The 23,720-nt window shown below is 33.8% G+C and overlaps 1 protein-coding gene across 1 annotated transcript in view; it reads right to left on the bottom strand.

Moving 5' to 3' along the window:
* Window positions 1–23,720, bottom strand: part of Gpc5 (glypican 5) — a 601,303-nt gene that overhangs the window by 294,374 nt on the left and 283,209 nt on the right. The window contains exon 5 of the mRNA XM_076872261.1: window positions 21,306–21,431. Coding sequence (XP_076728376.1) covers window positions 21,306–21,431 — 126 coding nt within the window. The remainder of the gene's footprint in view (window positions 1–21,305; window positions 21,432–23,720) is intronic.

The following is a 23,720-nucleotide window of genomic DNA, read 5'->3' as shown; positions in this document are numbered from 1 at the left end:
GCCAAGGCACATTTTTGTTTTTTAAGAATTCTGAAAATCCTTTATGAAACTTTTGCATATGAGAATTTGTGGACTCTGATGAAATGAAGTTGATGTTTGAGAAAGTAGTTTTAGCTGTCTTTAGAATTTAGACAGCACTTGAGTAGTGTTTATGAAGGTGGGCTTTCTGAAGTACCACTGGGGGATGAGCTTCAACTGACTGTTAGCTGCTTAGAAAAGACAGCCTGTGGTGGTATAGAGACAGGCACACCCCTGAGATTCCAACAGTTAAAACATGTTACTCTGAAGAAGTTACCCAACTATTCTCTTAAAATTTTTTTAAATGGATTTTAGGAAGTGCTTTTAGATGCTGAGCAAGGACACTGAGGAAAACAAAAGTTAGAAGTGTTGGTCCACAGATTGAAGAAGAGCAAATAGAACCTTCAGGTTCCTGTCTAGGATCCAAATTTACTCAAAATCCAGATCAATCTTACATCCTTACATCAAGGTAATGTTTTAATTAATAGACGAGAAATTTTGTATGGAACCTGGAAATGTAAGACTTCAAAAAATTTACAAGACCTTTATAAAATATAACTGTCCTTGTATATCTAAGTAACGAGTCAACAGAATTAATTCTGGAATTGAGCACTGACATTTCTATAATCATGTATCATTTTCAAAAAGTATGGATTCACATGTTCGCATGACTTCACATACTGAGTTTCTCTACATATGTAAAGATGAAAAAGTGGACTGTTTGATTCAGATCACAACACTCCCAGAGCACAATAGCTTAACCAAGAATAGACGGCAACTTCCTTATTCCTTCAATGAATGCTGGTTCAAAAAGTGGGGGAAAAATAAAAACACCAAAAGAATACAACAAAAAACCCAAGCAACAATTTTGTTGTAGAAAACAAACTATTTTCATTAAATGCTAATTAGAAACACAGAATTACCTCTTAAATTAAAATGACAAATAATCAAAATGTCTTGATTCTATATTATCCAGTAAAGAAAGTAATGTTGATGAGGGAGGAGGAAGAAAGGAAATCCTCAAAAATGAGAAAGGAAAGGATTTGATTGTTTAGAGGATAATAAATTATGCACAGTCCTGAGGGTTAAAGGTTAGCAGGAAGGGCTTTAAAAGCAATTTTATTGGGCAGTTACACATTACAATGTTAAATAGGTGTGTGTTGGAAGGAGCTAAAAAGAGCTTTTGAAGGATCATGGAAAGAGATTTAATTATTTTCTGATGGTTGCATGATGGTTGGCAACAGATTGGGATTTGAACCATAAATTCGACTGCAACACTGTCTTATTATGTGGGCCATACCAGACACTTGAAAAATATTCATACTTACAGTGTACACATATGTGCTGTTTTTGAATGAAAAATTACACTAGTTATGTTCACATCCATTTATTTAGTTGTTTATCACTGACATGTGATAAATTTATTAGGGACTGGAACTGAAGCATAACAATGAAAATAACATGATCTGGCATCAGATTTCTGGTGTTAGCTCTGCTATTTGCTACTGATAGAATCTTGACTTAGTGACTTATATCTCCAATCCTTGTTTTCTCTTTCTCCTTAATAGGGTAGTTGTAAAAAGATAATACAAAGTACTTAGCTATAGCTAGGCTTCGAGGAAGCAGTAATGTTCTCTAATTAACTAAACAGCATCCCAATATTGACAAGTAGGCTGTCAAACCCTACAAGGTTCTATAAACAAACAAAGCTACATTAACCTAATTTCCAGTTCATTGTGTCTGTTCCTCTTCTCTGGATAAATATTTCAGAAAGTAGGATTCTAGGTATCCATGGTCCCAGGTTCACTTTGCCATATATCTGAATTATGCTCAGATGAAACCTGGGACTCTCAATCATGAAACCATCTAGGGATAGACATATAAGCAAGTGATTAAAGTATGTCTTAGGTAAATGCTCTCACAGAGGTACATACCAAATGCAAGCAACTGCAGAGAAAGAAATGGCCAGTTGATCAAGTCTTAGAGGCGACATTTAATCTTGATTTTGAAAGACTGAGACAAAAAAAATATATACTCAACAAGACCAATATTTACCCCAACCCACAGAGATATGAAGAGGTATATTTAGTATTCCTGAACTGGAGACATATGGGAGAGAGTAGAAAGATAGAGTAGAAAGAGAGATAGATCTGAAGACGCAGAAAAAAATTCATACTGTGAAGGAATTTATACGTACTGAACTGAATTGTTGATTTTTTATGGAGAAATTATCACAAGGGAGGATGGCACAAAGATGCAAGTGGATGGAATAAAAATCCAGAGGGAATGGGAAATGAGGACCAAAGTGAAAGAGGAATGGTGGCAAAACAGAAATACTAGCACAATAAAAAGGGAGGAACACAATTCCAAGTTAATTTCCTACTGAGTATTCCCTAGCCTAGCTCTGTATATATTTTCAGGTCAGTGTACTTGTAGACAGTCACATATACACAATTTGCAACTAGACAAATAGAAATGCAACATTAATTATAACACAAATGGTAGAGAAGAATGGAGTGTGAGAAAATAACTCTTCGTTTAGTTTTATGTTTGGCAGTCATTTGTAATACATAATTTTTTCCATATTTATTATATAGATTATAGAATATATCAGAATGAGCAGGTTGAAAACTTGTATTACAATGAGGTGAATGGAAAATGCTATATGAAATACACATTTTCCCATAGAACTGTTAAACATTAGGCTTTATAGACTTAGAACGTGTTCTTCATCTCACATCTGGGGGTCTTCCTTTGGGGAACAGAAGGAGAAGTCCACCATTCGCAACAATGTCTGCCCACGAGCTGCATCTTTAATACTGAGGACTAAGATAAGTAAGGTTGAGCACAGATGGCCCTTTGGGAGTAATCAGATGATGGTAGTCTCTTTCCTGTAGTACAGTCTAAGGAATTCATTTTAGAACACCACTTTGAAATATCTTTTCTTCCCATTTTTATTGGTACATTACAGTTGTATATAATGGTGGAATTTGTCAATAAATATTCATACATGCACATAAAATAACAATATGATTTGGCTAATATCATTCCCTCATATTTCCCCTTTCCATCCTCTCCACCCTCTCCTGTCCCTTTCCTCCATCCTACTGGTCTCCCTTCAATATCCATACGATCTTTAAGTACATAAATAATTTCAAATATCACATATTTTATATAAACTAAAATACAGGCAATAATCTGATGTTTCTCAACTTTTTGTCATTGGGTTGAAGTATTTGCAACTTGACTTACAATGTTTCTTAATCCTTTCAACATCATCTCACATGACTCCTTTGCCACCTACTACCAACTCTCACACCCTGCCCCAAAACATATCACTCTCTTCTTTAACCAGAACTCTTGCTCTCCTGTGTGCTGGTTCCCCACTATAGCTGATATCTTCTCCACATGGAAAACCCTTTTCTTCCCTTACCCTTTTCCTTTTAACTACAGCTACTCCTACTAACCTCACAGGTCTCTTTGAAATGATTAAACTCTGTTAAATCACTTTCCCTAGAAGTGTCTGATTGTTGAAGCAGTTTTTTGGGGGAAATGCTCTAAGGGGAATGAAAATGACAGAAACAAGATAGAGCAGGAGATACAAGTTGTAACAAATGAGGGTTGGGGGGTGTCAGCTGGCATATAATGTCCTCTGGTCCCACCAGGAAGCAATAAAACAGAAATTGCAACATGGAGTTCATTCCACTTGGAGGCACTGGGGCTGTTCCTGTGGACCTCAATGGGAAAGTGGGGGTTGAGGAACCAACAATGGCTACTGCCATCCTGAACTGACTCTGACTTCCAGGTGCCTCTCCAATATACTCCCATAGCACCCTGCGCTACACTATCCCATGACCCACAGGGGTGATTCCCAGGGTGGCAAGGATCACTGCTATGTATTATTAATGCCCTGATCTACAGCCTCACACGTGGTAGGCATGCAATAAAGATTGTTAATGTTCAACTGAGAGGAAGTTAAAGTCCCATAACAGAAATTTTTCAATAGGAAATTTCTTTTGAAGCAGTTTACACTGTAAAATGTCAAGCTATTTGTACTTGTTTGCATGCAGTTACAAACCATCTGCTTCACTGAGGTGGAGTAAAGAGAAAGAATGTTGATGTTCACATGCATTTTGTAAGAATCCCTTGGACAGGTGCAATTTTGCTCCATACTGTACCACCCAAAAGTTGCTCTTCAGTTTCTTATGAATTAAACACAAAACATTTGTTTTGTTGGTGAAATCTTCAGGAAGCTGAATAGTTTGTCATTTGGGCTGTTACAAAACTTTCAGAGAGGAAAGCAAAGCATTTGCAAGTAAAATGAACAGGAAACTGCTAATTAGGAATCCCAAAACAACAATATGTTTTCTCAGGAACAGCATCACATTTTTTTAAAGATAAGTAATAATAAAAATAATAATAAAGTTTGTGGGTGAATAGTTCCCAAAAGATACACATGACAAAGCATGATAAATGACGTTAATATAAATAGTAAAGGATTGGGTCTGCATAGGCATTATGATGCTTTCTGTGTTGAATTGGACAGAGTCCCAAAGAGAAGCTGACTTGCATGTCTGCATGAATAAATTCCTAATTAGCTGTCCAGTCCTGAAGCTTTTACATTCTACAAATAGCTTGATTGCTGGTCTGGACTAGACAGGCAATTTTAGCCAAGGAATACTTAAAAATTGTAAAAGCAAACATTATTGAAAACCATGTTCAAAATAAAAATCTTTATCCCAAATACCTGCACTGAAAATTATATATAAACATTCAAACTTCCTTAGAGACAGTCTTTTTTCAGTCCTAACATTTCTTTTAAATGAAATAACCATCATTAATAATCCATGAGTTTTCCTTCCAGATTTTTCTGCAGTTGCTATATTAAGAATAGGTAGGATTAATCTTTACCTTATATTTATCTTCAGTTACTCAGCAGTCTACTAGGATCACTATTTAGAAAGCCCCAAACAGTCATTAGTATGCAGAATTCAACATTATTATATTTTGAATATGTTTATGAAAGAATGGTTATCTTAAAACACTTCACCTCCTGACTGTTAAAGATCCAAATGTGTTTAAATAATTAATTTCCATTGGTGATACTAAATAGCTAAGGAGGATGTGATCAATGCTGTTCTTCCGGAAATATGCAATACTTAAAATTCCATCTGTGTTAAAGGCTTCATCCATTTGAAATACAAAATTCATTTTGTAGAAGGTGCTCTGTATATCAAAATAGAATCCTATCATATATCAAAACTGCTCTAAAATCTTCATCCAAATGAGAATCTCAGCACATTTCTATAATATGATTTGTAATATCATGATATCTGAACCCCTTGTGATAGAAATGTTATTCTTTCCTATTTAAAAAAAAAAAACTCTAAAAATCTTAGGGGGGAAAAACATAATTATTTCAAAAAATAATTGTGGTGCCTTAAGATAAGGTTCTCATACTTGAAAGACATCATCATCTGGAAGCCTTGTTAAGACATAGAATCCAGGCCCCAACTCCTGCAGTTTCTGATTTACTAGAGGCCCAGGGTTTGGGGACTGAGACTCTGGGAACCACACACTGGGAACTACTGAACATAAGGTTTATGAAATAAAAATATATTTAAGAATCAAGTTCTTAAAAGTTTTTTATTATCTCCTTCTGGGAATATCAAGTTGCATTTCTCCTGAAGATCTTCATGTAATATAATTGGCATTTCCCTTAATCATCTTTATTCTTCACTAATGAATTAGATGACATACAATATACCTATTTTATTGTTTAAAAAATCTTTAAGGGAAAAGAAGAGTGATTAAATGGAAAGAAGGCAAATCAACACATAAATTTCAAGAAATAGAGGCAAATGTAACACCACCTATGACTACACAATTATATTCCTGATTATATGGTTTTATATTAGGAAAATCAGGTATAAAGTAATAATTTCTATGTAATTTCCAAATGCCATCACTTGTGTTTTCAGTATCTGGTTAACTTTTTTTTTCTTTTTAATTATACCATCTCTATTGTCTCTATACTATAGTACTAGTGAATTTCTAAGTTTATGACATACATCACTTTAAAACATAATACACCATTTCCTGATAGACCCATGTGCTCTAATAAAAAAACTATAGGAACTCTAATTTTTTTAAAAAAAAGATAAGAGCAGTCATCACCAATGATGAAGTACTCTCCTTATCCTTAGCCATCTCCAGATATGGTATGGGTACCACGTGTGATTTTGGTTTTGGTTTTGTCTCACAGGGGTTGGTAAAGCAGTTTACAGTCAGTTCTACTAGTCCACTACTGGGCTGACTTTCAGTGTAGCAACCATCGACATTCTTTAAGTTCAATACAATTCATTTCTCAAATAATTATAAACAACACTGAAAAACATTTAAAATTTGTTATTTGCTTTAATTTTATTTGCCAATTTGCTTAAATTTTATTTAAAATGCTTATACATTTCAATATATTGTTCTTAAGCAAGATATCTTTCTACATCTTATACAAATGACAATTTTCCCATCACATAACAAAAATGACTTGATTTTTATTTTTAATTGGTTTTTTAAAAGTACATGGTAAAAAAATTACAAAAGCACATAGAAAATTAATCGATTTTTCCTCATAAACTTATCATCCAACTCTCTTCTTCCATAGTTATTTCAATATAACTACCTATAGAGCTACCTCTTTTTAAAAATCAAATGGTATAGTCCATTATTAAAGTAAACCATAATTATTTGCCTACTAAAGAACATTTTGGTTATTCCTATCTTATGCTAGTTGTAAACTATTTTGAATGATTTCTACAAGTGAAATAGGTGATTCAAATGTCATGTGCCTTTGAAATACTGATATATTTTGCCTAGTTGCCCTCTGAAAACACAGAAATAATTTTACCTCTTATTGGGATATAGAAATATCTTTGCCTTCATGCCTTGGACAATGCCCTGAATTTTAAAATTTCATGACATTTGCCATAATAATAAGCAAAAAAAATACTTATTGGATTTTTATTCAATTGCATTTATTTGATTTGTTAGAAATTCTTTAATTTGGTTTGTGTAGGGGCAAAGGGAAATTTCCTCTATGCCTTCTGAATGTTTGCTGGAATAAACTGACAAAGAAAGTTTAACTGGAGAAAAGACACACAAATTTATTATATGCATGGAGACAATCACATAGTATAATTTAACACTAGCCCAAGGAGATTCAGAAACTTATATACCCCTTTTTCTGTAGGGGAGGGGGAGAATAGGAATGTATGCAATACCTAGGAGGAACAATAAATGATTTTTAGGGGAATCCTATCAACTTGGGAAACACACAATGTCTGGCACAAAGTCCATTTAGCCTGGAGAACAGGCATTGGCTTCAAAATCATTCTCTTTGGAGTACTGAATGAAACCTAAATAAAAGACAAAAGTCTGTCCAGGTATGTTAATCAATTTCAGTCCTTCTTCCTGTTTAGTCTCCTCTGATTAATTCCTGACACAGAATTAAAAAAAAAAAAACTCTTAAGTATGGATTTCTATAGTTTGAATGTTTGTCTCCCCCCAAATGCATGTTGAAATTGCCACTGTAAATATAGTAAGAGATATGACTGTTACAGGACTGTTAAGAGGCAATTAGGCCAGGAGGGCTCTGCCTTTGTGAGTAGGATTAATTCCATTGTAAATGAGAGAATTCTGCCCCCTTTTCCTTTTGCCCTTCTGCTAGGTGATGATTTCTGCCATGTGAGGATGCAGAAAGAAAGCTCTCTGTAATACCAGTATCCTAATCTTGGACTTTTCAGCATCCAGAGGTATGGGGAAATAAATTTCTTTTCTTCACAATTTATCCAGTCTTAGATATTCCGGTATAGAAATAAAAAACAAAACAAAAGATCTGAGTGACAGTAGCATTTTATATTCTACTGAGGTGATTCTGGGTGGGTTCTGGATGGGACCAGTCACGAGAAAGACCAAGTCATGATTAGAAACTGGAACCTTCAGCCTTACCCCCTGATGCTTCAGGGAGTGACCCTCCATAAAAATCCCAGAAGTACAGATTTCTAAGAGTTTCCAGGTTCCAGAGAATGTGGAAGTGCAGGGTAGACGAGGTGTTCCAGAGAGCCACAGAAGACTACATTCCTTCCTCCATATATTGCTCTATGCATTTCTCCCATTTGTTCCTAGGTTGCATCTTTTTAAATAAAAGGATAAAAGTAAGTAAAGTGTTCCCCTAAATTCTGTACATTATTCTAACAAATGATAGAATTCAAGAATGGGATTGTAAGAACCTGCAATGTGTAGCCAAGTCATACAGAAGCTATAGGTAACTGGGAACCTACTACTTTTTTTAGATTGGCATGTAAAGTAGGGAGCAGTCCTCTGGGACCAAGCCCTTAACCCCAGGGGTCTGTGACAATTCAGATTATGTCAGACAGAACAGAATTGTAGGACATGCAGTGTCTGAAGAGCACTAGAGAATCTTGTAGTGTGGGAGACACCCCTATATTTAGTCACTGAAGTTTTCTGTATTGCCTATGAGCATACAGGGGAAAAAAAAAAGTTTGTTTTTTCCTGTCTTACAGTTTGAAAACTCCAATGACCTCTCAAATTTCCTAGAACGAAATCCAGACTTCTTCCCTGGCTCATGTGATCCAACATTTGCCCCATCTACAATCTCATTCCAGACAATCCACATCATTCTGCTCTGCACATGCTGATCTCCCTTCTGTTCCTCAGACACACAAAGCATGATGTTCTCTGTAGTTGGAATGCTCACATCTTCCCTTATGTTCAGCTTAAATGTGATTTCTTTTTAGAGAAGTTTTCCCTGGATACCTCATCTAACATAGCCTCCTCCTTCACCCCCACTCTAGAACATCAGCCCACAAGAGTGCAATCTGACACCTTGTTCATCACCCAGAGCATTACTTATGATGATTCATTTTATTTAGCTCAGCTAAGCTACTGTACTCAGGAGTTTGGTCAAATAACAATCTATATGTTGCCGTGAAGATTTGTTTTTAGGTTTGATTAACATTTACATTAGTAGACACAGTATAAAGAATATTACTCTCCATAATGTGGGTGAGCCTCATCCAATCAGCTAAATGCCTTTGGAGAAAAAGCAACGGTCCCCAGAAAATAAAGAAATTCTACCTCTAAACTGTCTTTAGACTCAACAGTGCAACATGAACCCTTACTGGAATTTCTAGCCTACAAGCTTCGCTGAAGATTTTTAAATATCCAGGTCCTGCAATTACATGAGCCAATTCCTTAAAGTAGCTCCCTGTCTCTCTCTCTCTCTTCTAGCTAGCTAGCTAGCTAAATATTTTTGTTTGATACAAGATAAGCTAAACTCATTTATGCTGAAATCTTGTGATGTCAAAAAGTCTATATTCTGTCTAGAGTAATTCAAAACAATCCATTTATATTTGTGTGTGTGTGTGTATATACATACACACATATATCTCTCTGTGTGTGTATATACAGACATACACACACACACATATACGTGTATGTGTTATAAATTGTTTAAATCATAAATGTGCCCCCAAAAGTCCATATTGTAAAGACTTGGTCCACAGATGTGCTACTGGGAGTGTCACGACCTACTTTTAAGAGGTGGGGCCTTGTGAGTGGTCTTCAGGTCATTGGGAGTATGCCCATGAAAGGGTTGGTGGCACCCTAGCCCCTTTTCTCTTTCCCTTCTTCATTTCCCAGCCATGAGGTGGGTAGTTTGGGTCTGCTGTTTGCTTCCAACATAATGTGTTCTCTGCATAGGACCAAAGCAGTGGGGCTAATCATGACTGAAAGCTCCAAAACTGTGAGCCAAAGTAAACTGTTTCCTTCATAAATTGATGTAACTCAGCTATTTGTCTCAGTGATGGAAAGTTGACTAACACTGTATTTGTATGTGTATAACAATATGTATGCATGAGTAGGAATATAGATGTACATAATATACATATTTATCCACGTATATATAAAACAAAAAGATTTCAGAACAATGGGAGAGAATCAATCACGCACACATTTGAGAGAAAGAGAAGAGAGGCACAGCCTTTTTTCTGATCAATAACTAACATGCTATCCACAAAGGCACAGCAAGTTCTTTGACTCTGGGACTATCATCTTATAGCTCTTTCTAGCCCACAGAGTATCATCACTTACCTCTGTAGAAATACATATTTCAATATGATAAGCATGATGTCAAATTCAATAGTCATGACACGATTCCAAGCCAACAGTTTCATATACTTTTTAATACTTAGCAATACTTTGTGTATTTAAATATGTCATGCTCACTAGACACATTTAAAGTAAATGGGTTTATTTTGTATCAAACAAAAGTACATTATACATAGAAAGTCAGTTTAAGGGATTGACTCATGTATTTACAGGGGCTGAATATTCTAAAATCTTCAGGGAAGGTTGTTAAGCTAGGTTTTTGATACAAAATAAGTTAAAACAAAACAAGTTTACTCTAACTTCTTATTGATTTAATGATTCAATCAATGAACCTTAAAATGTCTAGATTCTACCTAGAATAATTTTAAATGACCCACATTTAATCCATACATATAATTGATTGTATTTTATATTTAATCTGTGTAAACGAATATATTTGCAACATCACATACCCTACCAGCTGAGAAACTATCAATAAGGCTTTAGATTATTAGGCAGAAGAGTTTTCTTGCTATCAAAATTACATAAAATGGGTCCCCAAAATGGACAACTTTGTATCAATTAAGGTATAGGTTGTCTGGGGATGATAAAGGGAACTCAAGAGTCACAAGGCATTTCTTAAAATAGAAAGATGATTTTTTAATAGTAATAATATTACAGCCATATTATGTAAAAATAATCAAGCACTATGCTGAAGTGAGCAGAAATCAAAATTTTATTTGTATATCCCCTTCCCCAACCATTGTTTAGAGCTTTATTTGTAGAGAATAAACGGATTTTTAGGCTTTTTTTTTTTTCAAAAGTGAGATCCATTTCTTTCATGATGCTGAGATTCTTGAGTTTCTTACTCATTACCTCAAATATTTATAACATCCACCTTCTATGACTATGATCATATAAAATTGTTTAAAGATGTAACTTTGAAAATGGATAAATGAACACAAAAAATAATTTCTATTCATCTGTTGCCCTAAGAATACAAATAAATAAAAAATATCTCACTTCAGAGTAGTCATGGGGAAATAAAAATTTAGAAAAAGAAAATATATAATTATGCTATTTGTGCAAGCCAAAATATACCATAGTACACATGTTACTCTTATTAATGTGCAAGTAATTTCAAACCAGATTTCTGAAACTCTTTTTAACAATATCTATCAGTTTATTGATTTAGTTGCTTATTTACTTATTTTGAGAAATGTATCAGAAAACAAGCATTTGACAGTTAGGCAATAAAACTTGCTCATAATTGATAAGCTATTTTTAGAAATTAAATGAGAATACACTGGAGTCTATTTTAGGGAAAGAAATATGAATAAATGACTATTCTTTTTTCATTTCTCTTCTAGTAGTTTACTGAAAATGTAATAAATCATTCCATGATAAATTTATAGACTATAATATGAAAATTCAGGAACTAATAATCAAAGTAAAAATATTTACATTCATTTTACTGACAAGGGAATAGCTTTTCAGACAGAAGCCCAATATAAAAACAAGTGCAAAATAATAAACTCTCTGACTAAACTAAGATTTGGCATCCTGGAGTCCTTTAAGGTTGCTGATGTTTTGCAATAACACAATCTGGAAGTCACAATCTATGGAACTGCAATGAAATCCATATCCCCACAGATAACAACTTCTGTGCTAAACAGACGGGAAAATGTCCTTTAAGTTTCCACTTCAGTGAACTTTCATCTTGCTGTCTTATATCTTTTTATTTTCCTCTGCTAGATGCCTTGTACAAGCATGTAACAAGTTAAAAATAGTCCACTTGTACAGTGTCAATATGGGGAGAAACTGAGCAGGCACATGGTGATGGCGGGTGTTCAACCTCATTTTGTTCTAGGGACCCTGTTTATAATACACATTTGCTTCAAAAATTCAGTGGATGAGGGGAAGTGACAATGAATACAGCAGCCTTAGAACTGTCATGTCATCCAAAACAATCTGTCGTATGATGCACTGAAATTTAGCATGGCTGAAGAGATTTATTTCCAGTCAACTGATGGTTCATTGTGATCAACTGTAAGCCTGACCAGTGATTCATTCCTCAACTACTGCTCAGGAACAAAAGTTTTCTTTTGATTTCTGTAATGCTTTGTCTTTGTATCTTAACTTTAAGTTCTCCCATGACAAATATGATTTATCGATTGTACAAGACAGAACATCCCTGCACAGTTGCAGTATTTAATGAACTGCCTATTAAGATAGATTTTCCCTACTTCTAGCCCTAATGAGATAAACTTCTGGTGTATTAATAAAGGATTATCTCTTACTCTCAACCCCAAGTCCCTAATATTGATTTTTGTTATCTCGTAAACTAACCTTTGCACATAATTGTTTTCCCAATGGGCGTCTTCTGATCCAAGATAGAATCCATCCAGTGAAGAGAGACATTCAGTACAAGAGAGAAAATGTATGTACCTTGTTTAATCATAATATGATTTAATAGTTGTTGCATGTTTACTATGTGACAGCTAGTATTCTAAGTTTTTTATATAAATAATTCTTTTCATTTTCAAATACTAGGTAAGCATTGCTTCAACCATATTTTAAAAATAAGAAAACTCATACACTTAAAGTTTAATAAATATACCTAAATTTATATTAGTAGTAAGTGGCTAATCTTTATCAAGAACCTTGGTACCTTGGCTCTTGAACCAATGAGTTTTATCAGCTTTCTGAATGAATGGGTATACTATAGTGAATGAGAGAAGAGTTCATTCTAAGTAGTTAGAACATGACCATGAAGCGGAAATGAAGAGACCAGCAAGAAGGAGAAAACAATCTGAAAGATTTTGCACAAATGGAAATAATGTGGTATAGAGGCCTCCAAACTTGGAGCATTTCACTGAAGAATACATTTGCTCCTAATCTCTCTCTTGCTTCCAAGTTTTTTGATTAAAATTGTATCTGATCTTAAACATCTTGTAAACTAATCACATCTGAATTTGTTCATGATTTGTCTCCTCTATATTCTGATCTACATAGGAGATAAGCATAGGTCTGTCTTTTCCATCACTGTAACCCCACTGTCTAGAACAGTGTATGTGACAGAGTAGATACCCAACAAGTTGATTTTATTATGCTTTCCTATGTTTTTATATTTATTATTTTCTTAGAGTTTTCAAACATAACAAATACACAGAGAATACTACAACAAACATCCCTGGACCATCTTAGAGCCTCAGTGATTAACCACTCAGAAAACCTTGTTTCTTATGGAGGATGACTCTCTTCCCCCCATTCACTGAATTATTTAAAAGTATTCTCAGACATCATCTCATCTCATCCATAAATATTTCAGAGAAGTTATTTTACATTAAGGAAAGGAGATACATATCACATATTGCTTCTTTCATTAAAAACTTTGAAATCCCCTAAATCAAATGGAATGTCTTTCACACAAAAACTTGTGGGATTTTATGCCATTTTTATTTCAGAGTCTTCTTTGTTGTGCATATATTGTGAATATGTTTTCTACACATTTTTATATTCCAAATTCCTTAAAAATTGGGACAATATCTTACATAACTTTATGTTCCATTCAAAGTGTAATGCAGTTTCTTGAACACGAATCCAGTATTTTTGCCTGTCCCCCAAATACTTTGAAATACACATAAAAGAATGCAAAAAAAAAAGTACTTTGTTTCCATCTCAGCTAAGATCAAAAAATAGATGGCACATACTCCCTCATCCTCCAAAGTCAGGTATTAGGCATGAAAAGCAAATGACAGAAGCATGGTTTTTAGTTCCACAGCTTGACATTCACATTAACTATATGATAGATACTGAAAAGGTCAAATAGGAGAATTTATTTAAAGAAAGTTGTTTGGACTGCTATGGTATTCCCTCATTTGTTCATCCTAAGTGAAAGATTTGAAGAATCCTTAGAGCTAGAAGGAACTCTGTAGTAGACTTGTGGGAAAGAAGGAAGGAAGGAAGGAAGGAAGGGAGGGAGGGAGGGAGGGAGGCAGACTGACCGACAGACACAGCAGAGAAGGGGCCAGGTTTCCAACAGACCATGTGGGAGATAAAGAACCCACCAAAACATCTCAGCAGAAAAGGACCAAAGGCTTACCATCAAATAAAGAAGTGCAAGGAAGAGTCATTGTATTGTTGTACCCTCTATAACCCTAAGGAAGCAACCCTTAACACCTGCCAAAAGAGGCATAAAAGAGATATCAAGAAAGTTTCTGTCAAAAGAGCATTCTTTTGCCTCTTCTTTCTCCCACTCTTACTCCATTATGAATTGGATACTTTCATTACAGAATTTAACTTCATAAGATTAATCAGTAACCAAAGATCATTTAGACACTAACAGTAACAGTAACCAAAAATGTTCTGAGAACTGTCCATGATTCCATTCTATTGACAAATAGCCTTCTAGTAGATTTAATACCACAGATTTAATGCCTTTCTGAGTACAGATCTCTGAGTATAATAATTACATGCCTAACAATGAGATAAGTGATTGGGCTGAGGTTATAGCTCAATGGCAGAGCACTTGCTTAGCCTGCGTGAGGCCCAGGTTTAATCCACAGTACAGCCAAAAAATTTTTTAAAAAAGGATTACCAAGTCCCATTTAAAAGAAAGGATTCAAAAGAAATGTCTAAGTTTGGAAGATGAGATAGCATGCAATTTATTGACCAATTAATGTAGCATTTCAGAAAGACCAAAATATGTATATTAGCTTGAGAATGACGGGTTGTTTCCTAGGTTTCAACAGCAGTTAGGAGTGTCAGTATTTGGAGCAAAGTTGATAAATGTACATTGCCCTGTTAACATCTTCTATATTTTTGGCTATAGACCCAAACCATGGGATAGCTACTTCAGAGATTGCCATTTAAATAAGAATTATCTGCCGAGAAAGTATTCTAGAGTAAGGCAGAGAGAGGTTTCCAGTGATACACAGTGCATAGCCATGAATCCTTGAGATTTATTTTTTGTTCATTCCCAATCTCATATATCAGCTGCACTTGTATTTGTCCAGTTGGGCCTAGAGTGTAGACTCTGCAATGCAAGGATTCCCACAGTCCCTTTCAATATATCTAAAACTACCTTTTCATTTCTGCCACCAAAGAACTGAAGTATCTCAATTCTTTCCTTACTGAAGATCATAAACTCAGACTTTCTACTTTGGGCAAGTGTTTGTGCTTTTATTCACCCCAACCCCAGTGCTTCATCTTTTTTGTTTGGGAAAATCCCAGCCCAATATGTTTTTAGTTCAAAACAGTTGATACTAGTAGTGTTTTCTAGACTTTGGTTTCACAAAAAATCAATGGAAGTACATTCTATACCTGATCTTAAAGTTAAATCAGAAAAGAAAAAGAAAAAACCTCCCATTCAAATTTAGTCACAGGTAGAAACTTTAATGATTCATTTCTCTTATTCTATTCTTCCTTTCAGATACCCAACTTCACTTTAGAAACACATATTACATACTAAAGTATTATCGTAAAGCCACTTCTCAAAGCACCAAATCTCTTAGTTCTCACGAACACTTATAAAAATTCCATTTCCTCATAGTCTTCTTATCTTCAAAAAAATTACTCAGAGGGGCTGGGGATGTGGCTCAAGTGGTAACGCTCTCTCCTGGCATGCGTGGAGCGCTGGGTTCGATCCTCAGCACCACATACAAAAAAATAAAGATGTTGTGTCCATTGAAAAACTGAAAAATAAATATTAAAAAATTCTCTCTCTCTCTTTAAAAAAATTACTCAGAGATATTCAATGATATTAATTGTTTTTAGCCTCTCAGATAATAAAGGAGTTATATTTTTAAAGAAATTATAATAGATAAAGAAAAAAAATATAAATCATATAAATACAAAAAGTATTATAGTGGCCTTGCTGTACTTAGGAGTAAAAATAAAACACAAAGGCTGGGTTGAGGCTCAGTGGTACAACTCTTGCCTAGCACATGTGAGGCACTAGGTTTGATCTGTAGTACCACATAAAAATAATTAAATAAATAAGATAAAGGTATTGTGTCCATCTATAACAACAACAACAACAAATTTAGGAACACAAATAAAGGGATTCATTTCTCTAGGATTCAAGATAAAGTGGGAGTTTGAAAAGCTGTCTATATAGTTACATGGGGAAAATAATGTAGTTGAAAATTATTCTGTCAATATTGGGAATTTCAAGCTCCATAGTAAATTGCTGAGAAATGAAAGGAGACATCTCCAAATCACATTTTTTGAGTAACCTCTAATTTTGGACTAAATACAATGGGGCATAGATATGAAAACACTATTGGGAAGGTATTTTTCAACAATATTAGAAAACCTGATTGGATAGGTAGAATGTGAAAGTAAAACAAATAGGAAGCAGATGGTGTTTAAGATGTGAAAAACATATTGCTTTTGCACAGAAAACACAGCAAAAGCAACTAGTTGTTACATTAATAAAATAGAAAAATCCTGAAAACTGATTCTTCTAAAAATGAAGTTCCTAACATTTGAAAACTAGGCAACACTTTTAAAAATGAAAAACAAAATTGAATGCTGTAAGATCAGGAAAAAAGAGGGAAAAAATAAGATTGAAAGTAAAGTGGCTTTCAAGATACATAATAGGTAAAAAGGAAATTTGAAAAAAAATAGAAAAAGTGGCCGGGGAAAATGCAATTGACTGGGTAGAGTGGAAACTGGTAATAGGTAAGTACAAAATTTCAGACAGTTCTGTTTTTCTGTTTTTATCTGGTTTATAATTATTTGAGAAAAGGGATCACCTTATAAAAGCTAAAAAAAAGTGGATTATGATAGAAGCATTCAGGAACATTAACTAAATCAAGATGAAGTGGAAATACTATGACATTAATTTTACAAGAGTACTTAACAGCTATTGACTAGTTTAAGAGTTGTTGTGGAGGTCATAAATTCCTGGCGATTGAAGGAGAATTACTAGATTATCTGTCTATTAATCAAAAAGGAAAAGGAAGTTCTGGTAATTAAGAAGCTGTCACCTGAACTTCAATGCCTAGAGAGAGGAGTACAAATCATGGAACAATCAATTTGCAGTCACAGAGAACTGAGAGGAGAGTAGGCACTGACAAGTTTTTCAAAGAACAATCTCCTTTCATGCTAAATAAACAGAGGGGGTTGATAAGAGGGACCTCAGGAGATAAAGACTATGTGGATTTCAGTAAAAAATTTCATCTTAAAATTGTCTGAACTGTTGACCTTGGTGTTGCCATACAGTGTATGTATAATTCAGTCATTAACATCAGTTGAATTAAAACAGATTCTGCTTCAGAAATTAAACTTGCTTTATACACTATACATATTTGAGATGTTTTCATGTACAAGCACAAAGGAATTTCACCTCTTTTGATGAGCACATCGGTGATTTCCCCCAGTTTTTACAGGACTGTAATGATATTGAAACAGTCTCTGTGCTTCTCCTACTCTTTGAGGCAGCACATCTGTGCACATAAATAATCTTATCAACCACCTCCTAAAAAATGCCTGCAGGAGAAGAAAGCTTGCCAAAATAATCACTCTGCTCTTATAATGAATGATAAACTCAATCTTGGCAACCAATTTAGCCATTGATGTGCTTGGTGTAATTTTCCAGGATGAACTTCAGTATTATAACCCACCATTAAAAGGAAAATAGTCTATATACATTCACTTGGCATCCATTTTCTCAAAATTGAATGGCATTATTTACCTTATCTATACATTCTCTGAAATGAATATCTTATGTGAGGATCACATTTAGCTTTTCACTCCTGCTCACTGCTATACTTCATTTTTTCTCAAGGAGAAAATGGTTAAAGATTTAACACTGCTATAGTCCTCTGGACTCAACTTCATATAGGAATGTTCTTAGGTAAATTCAGTAGTTCAGAATTGAACCATATCCATTACTGCTTTGACACAACAAGGTCACAAGTCATGGAAATCTAGTAGAAATTTAATGTATAAATAAATGGCATTGTAAGTAGTATTCTTTGCAAATGGATTCTTTTTTGCAAAGAGTTATAAAAAAGAAAAAGAAAAGAAAATAATAATGCCCCATATAAAGATCCTCTTCTTGAATTGCTACAACACCTGTTTTTATTAAAAATAAATATGTACGATAAAATTCTAAAATAAAACTCCACCCACAGGACTTTGTTCTAAATTTAGATTAACAATTTCCTGTAACCTTTCAGAAATAGTCTATGTAGAACAAATATTTGTATCCATTTTATTTATTTATTTAAGTATGCTGGTAAAAAATGATAGCATCTTGTTGCTAGTTAACAATTATTTCAGAAAACATAACAGCATTTATAATTATGCATAATTTCTGACTGCTTACATTTATTTCATGCTGAATACACATAATCAATCAACCAATGTATGAATATTTAGATTTTACCATTGAGTTTGCACTAAAAAAAAAGTCATTCTAAATTTACAATAAGAATTGAGTCAAAAATGGAATTATAATTAAAATTTTAAAAAGTCAAAGTAAACATGAAGTTTTTTCAACATCAAATAAAAAAGAAATATAGTCCAATCAACTCATTTTACAGTATCAAAGTCTTGAAAGAATTAAACAAGCTAATGCTTATAAAACCCTTAGCTCACTGCTGCAAAATAATCAGGGCTGAAATGCATTCATTTTGGAAAGAATCTAGTGATAGTCGTAAGAATGTAAAGTGTGTCTGTATCTGTTGGTTGCAAACCAAAGGGAGCAGGAATAGGTAGAGGACCCGTGAGATAGCCATGAAAATTTAAAAAAATAAAATAAAAAAAGAAGAAGAAGAAGAAGGAAGGAAAAACTGTCCACCAAGGCAATGAAATTAGAAGATTTTATTTGAAAATAGATGGACTCCAAGTGAAGCTTGTTCACAGGAACCTGGAATCTCTGTGCACTTGGAAGGGGCTAATAGGAGGCCCAGGTATACAGGAAAGGAAAGGCATGAGCTTCCATCAGGACAACTAGTTGGTCTCTAAGTTGGAAATACTATCTCTCCAAAAATTTTTGTAAAATCATGGATTTCTCCAGTAGTATTTCCTATCACATAAACATCAGACCAACTAGCAAGAAAAGTATGGGGAAAATGGAAACTAAAATTCTTACAGCTATAGATTTGGATTATGTAATGTATTTAATATATTGACATTATATGCTTATTTTTTCATCAACAACTGTAGGAGTCTCATTAGTCCTTGTAGAAAAAAATTATTAACACACATAAAATGTTTATCTGAAGTTTGCATAGTATGCAAAGAGAAAACATAAAATATGATAGAAATGAATTACCCTAAACTAGAAATAGAAATCATATTGACATAACTACATTTAGAATTAAAAGTCCCACACATGCTATGACTGCTCTCAGTAAAAGCCAAAGAAATATTTAGGAAATTCTTACATTCTAATGTCTAAGAAACATAATAAAAATATAGCACTAGCCATATTGGTCACATATTTCATTTAAACTTAAAATTATAGCTCTTGTCTTCAAGGACCTTTTTCTGAGAACTTTATAGTCTCTATGAGCTATTCATATATATACTGTAAAATAATTATTTAATATTTCAGGAATGTAACTTTTAACAATAATGAACATTATCACCCAGAAATGTGTAAATAGATTATATTATATAAACTGACACTAAACTTGATCTTAGTATGTATTTATCATAGTGTAATGAATTTTTTGAGGTATACCCAAATAAGCTCAAATGATAGACAATGCAGGAATGTCAAGAGGTGAAATGATGATTAGATTATGAACGCTGTAACTTAATCAATGAATTAAGCTACTTGATCAGTTATTAATATGAGTAGATTATTAGGCCTTATGTAACAGTAGTCATGGTTAGAAATAGCTCACTGGAGTGGTAGCCTTGGGATTATATATCTTGTCCCTCAATCCTCCTGCACTCTCTTTTCTTCCCAGAGGCTATAAGGTGAGCAGATCTCCTCCACCAAGCCCTTCCACCCTGAAGTCCTACCTCACTCGGACCTCTAGCAATAGAGTTGGCTGATCATGGATCAAATCATGAGCCAAAATTAACTTTCCTCCTTTAAGTTGTTCTCGTCAGATATTTTGGTCACAGCAACAAAAAGCTGACTAACACACATACTAAATTTAATTTGGTAAATAACATTTTAAATGAACTCATTGCTTTTCTGATAGCTGAATCACCTGTCTTCACAAGGAGTATGTGTTTTTTTTTTTTAAGTAAGAAAGCATACCTAATCCTATATTCTTTTTTGTAGACTGTTCAAAATAAGCACATTTTAACAGATACAAATCCAAAGTACACATTTTAATGAATAAAGTACATAAATAAAAAGTCTATTTTATTTTAGGTTTTAAAATTCAAATATATACTCAAAGTCTCATCATCCCACATTCTATTAAAGTCGCCAGCATTGGCAAATCAAGGGACTAATTTCCAACCAGTTTTATTAACCATAGAGGGAAAATTTAAGACTTTCTCATCTTTAGGAGATTATTTGAGAGTATAATCAGTAATAAGATGCCAAGGAGAAGAAGCTAGATATTACACATAGGGAGGGGAAAAGGGTAAAAGTGAAATTTTACTCCTAAATTTGAAAACAACTGACAGATACAAATAAACAATGCTTCAAACAGACATATATAAAAGTGCCCCCAGTAATAAACATATGCTTTCTCTATCTTTTTTCCCCTTTATCTCTCTCTTAAACAGACCACTGTAAGAAGAAACCATTAAAACTACTGAGGCACATTTTCATATATCAATGAATTCTTGCATGGTATTTTCATTCTACTGAATTCCCTTATTTCTAATTGTCATGAAATTAAACTCAAAAAAGTGATAAAATTATTGGAAGATAAGTCATACTTAAAATAAAAGTAGGATTGTTGTATAATTTACAAGTAGGTGGAAATGAAAAGAGAACCTTTTAAAAAAACTACAGAATATTATATTTTTAAAATGTCAAAAAGAATCAGATTTTCTTTGAACAAACTAAAGAGAAAGAATTACTCTCTAACTTGTGTGACAAGTTAAAGCTGAAGTAATTCATTCAAGATTCAGGAAAAGAAAGGGAGGATAACAAGCAGTTATGTTTTCACAGACCATGAAACATAAAATACCTTTTTACTAGATCTTCTCCATTCCAGCAGGGCAGCCCATCCACAGCAGCTAATTCATTAACACAAAGCTGATCAGCCAGGCTGCCATAGAATGACCTGTACAGTCGAAGACTGTTGATAAATTCTCTGAAAGAACAAAGAAGACAATTAATCCTCCAAATCCATAATGACTGTTAACTCAAATGGCATATATTGTTGTATAGAATGTTTAGAATGCAATATTTTTGTTTTCTCACTCATTTTCACATATTTCAGATACTTTTCAAATAATCAGGAACAATATATTATCCTGAAAAAAGAATACTAACATTCAAATTTATTCTTTGAATAAAAGTTTTCACTGGGTATGAATATTGTATAATTCCAGGTGCAAGACATTGTGAATACTCCATACCAGTGTTTGTTATTTGTCCATCTTTCTTTCTCTCTCTCTCTCCTTCACACTCACACACACACATACACATACACATACACACACACACACACACACACACACACATTCATGTACCCTTCATTAACCTCCCTAAAGTCCTCACTAGCTGCTGGCATCAAAACTCAGTGATACTAATTATTTTCTTTTCCATGAACAAAATGTCAGATGCTTACAACATGCTAATTAATTGCCTACTGATTAAAAGTTTATTAGACTTGGGTTATTTTCCTATCTGGATCTTCTCTTTGGTATCTAAGAATATAAACTAGTAAGTCTTTACTAACTATGACCCAAAACCGCAGCTATACAAGATTTTCAGAAGCATGAAAACAAAAGTGATAAAGTAATTGGAGAGTTTAATATTGAATATGTTAAATGAAGTTTTTGTCCTCCCACATTACTTCCTGTCCCCCTATAAATTATGGGAGAAAAAAAAACAGAATAAAAATCTAGGTCTGGGTATTTTTAATTTAGAAGGTCAAGACTTCTGAGTTGTAAAACCAAGACTCTGAAGTACAAAAAACTTGAGTCTTAGCATTTCAAAATATCAAGACCTAAAGAGATTAGCTCCAAATTTTTGACATAAACAAATATTCTAGAAAAAGAAATGACAATCTTTATCCTGTTACAGAGGAGATATTCTCTGCACTAGAACAGAGGAGCAGGAGAAGCAAACATTGGAAGAAAAGTAAACTTGAGAAATTCATGGGATGAGCAGTTGAAATGTAGCAATTATGTAATCACATCCCCTTTGAAATATAAAATACATAGTTCTTTGAGAATGAGATCAAACTAGAGTGATGCTAAATTATAGCTGGAATAACCAATTTTGAAAAAATTAAATCTGATGTTGACAGCACTGTTGATTAATTGCATTAATTTTACAATTCTCTTTCTTTTTAGTTTTTAAATAACCATGGAAATTGTTGGAGTTGATATGTAGGAAGAATAAACATGATTTTTAAAAATGTAGCATGAGAAAACATATTTTCACATGATTAGAAGTTATCATAGCAAGAATTCACTTTTAACAAACTTTATCAGATTAGTAACCACAAAATGACTATAAAAGACATAAATCTCACTCAACTCTAACTTATGATTGATAAAAAATATTTTTATTTTCTTGATTTCACAGCAGTTATATTTTATATTACTACTTTGAGTCAGCTTCCTGTACTAGAAAATAAGTCCCTCTATGATAGATATATCCTTAACTTAAATGCATGGAAAAAATATCAATTCTTTCACCCATGACAACGTAATTATATTTTTGAGAAAGTAACAATTACTTTTTGAATGGAAGGATTTGTGACTTCTGCCCTAAATTTTATTTACTATAAATGATCGTTTGTTTGGCATCAAAAATTTTTTTCTAGAAATGAAGAGGCCTGGCACAGATTGTTGAGAACTCCAAAATGACAGTATAAAGCTGAATACATATTTTTAATGGATCCCAACCCACCTACTCCAATCTTAGTGATAGTATCTAGACTCATTTCTCCCTTCACAACCAGCAGACCCAGTAGAGAAGCCTACATTTTTCTTTTCCTGTCCCCTTTTCCCAGTGCCATGCTGCCATAGCTTTAGTCCAGGCCCTTATTATCTTCTCTGTACTTATTGCACAGAGACTCCTTATCTCCAACCCCAACCTCTTCTCTTAATAAACACCTCCCATTCTCAATGAGAATCTCCTTCTAAAATTCAAAGATAATATGCCATTGAGCCTGTCACTCACTTGTTTAAAGCCAATCAATGGCCATTCTCTAAGGCATGAAATCCAAACTTCTTAGAAAAGCATATTAAGATACTTTCTCATCTCAATTTCGGCAGTAACTGAAGCCATACTGTAGGTCCCATAAAAAAAGAAAGGTATATGATGTTCCCCCCAAATATCTTCATACCTTTTCACATGCTTGCTCTGAATGGTAACTCAGAATATCTCTACTCATTCTATGAATAATCAGCTATCCTGTTTTTGT

This window comes from Callospermophilus lateralis, chromosome 12 (genome assembly GCF_048772815.1).
Source record: "Callospermophilus lateralis isolate mCalLat2 chromosome 12, mCalLat2.hap1, whole genome shotgun sequence".
Classification (NCBI taxonomy): domain Eukaryota; kingdom Metazoa; phylum Chordata; class Mammalia; order Rodentia; family Sciuridae; genus Callospermophilus; species Callospermophilus lateralis.
The sequence above is the reverse complement of the archived record's forward strand: the minus strand, read 5'-3'. Positions and strand labels throughout refer to the sequence as shown.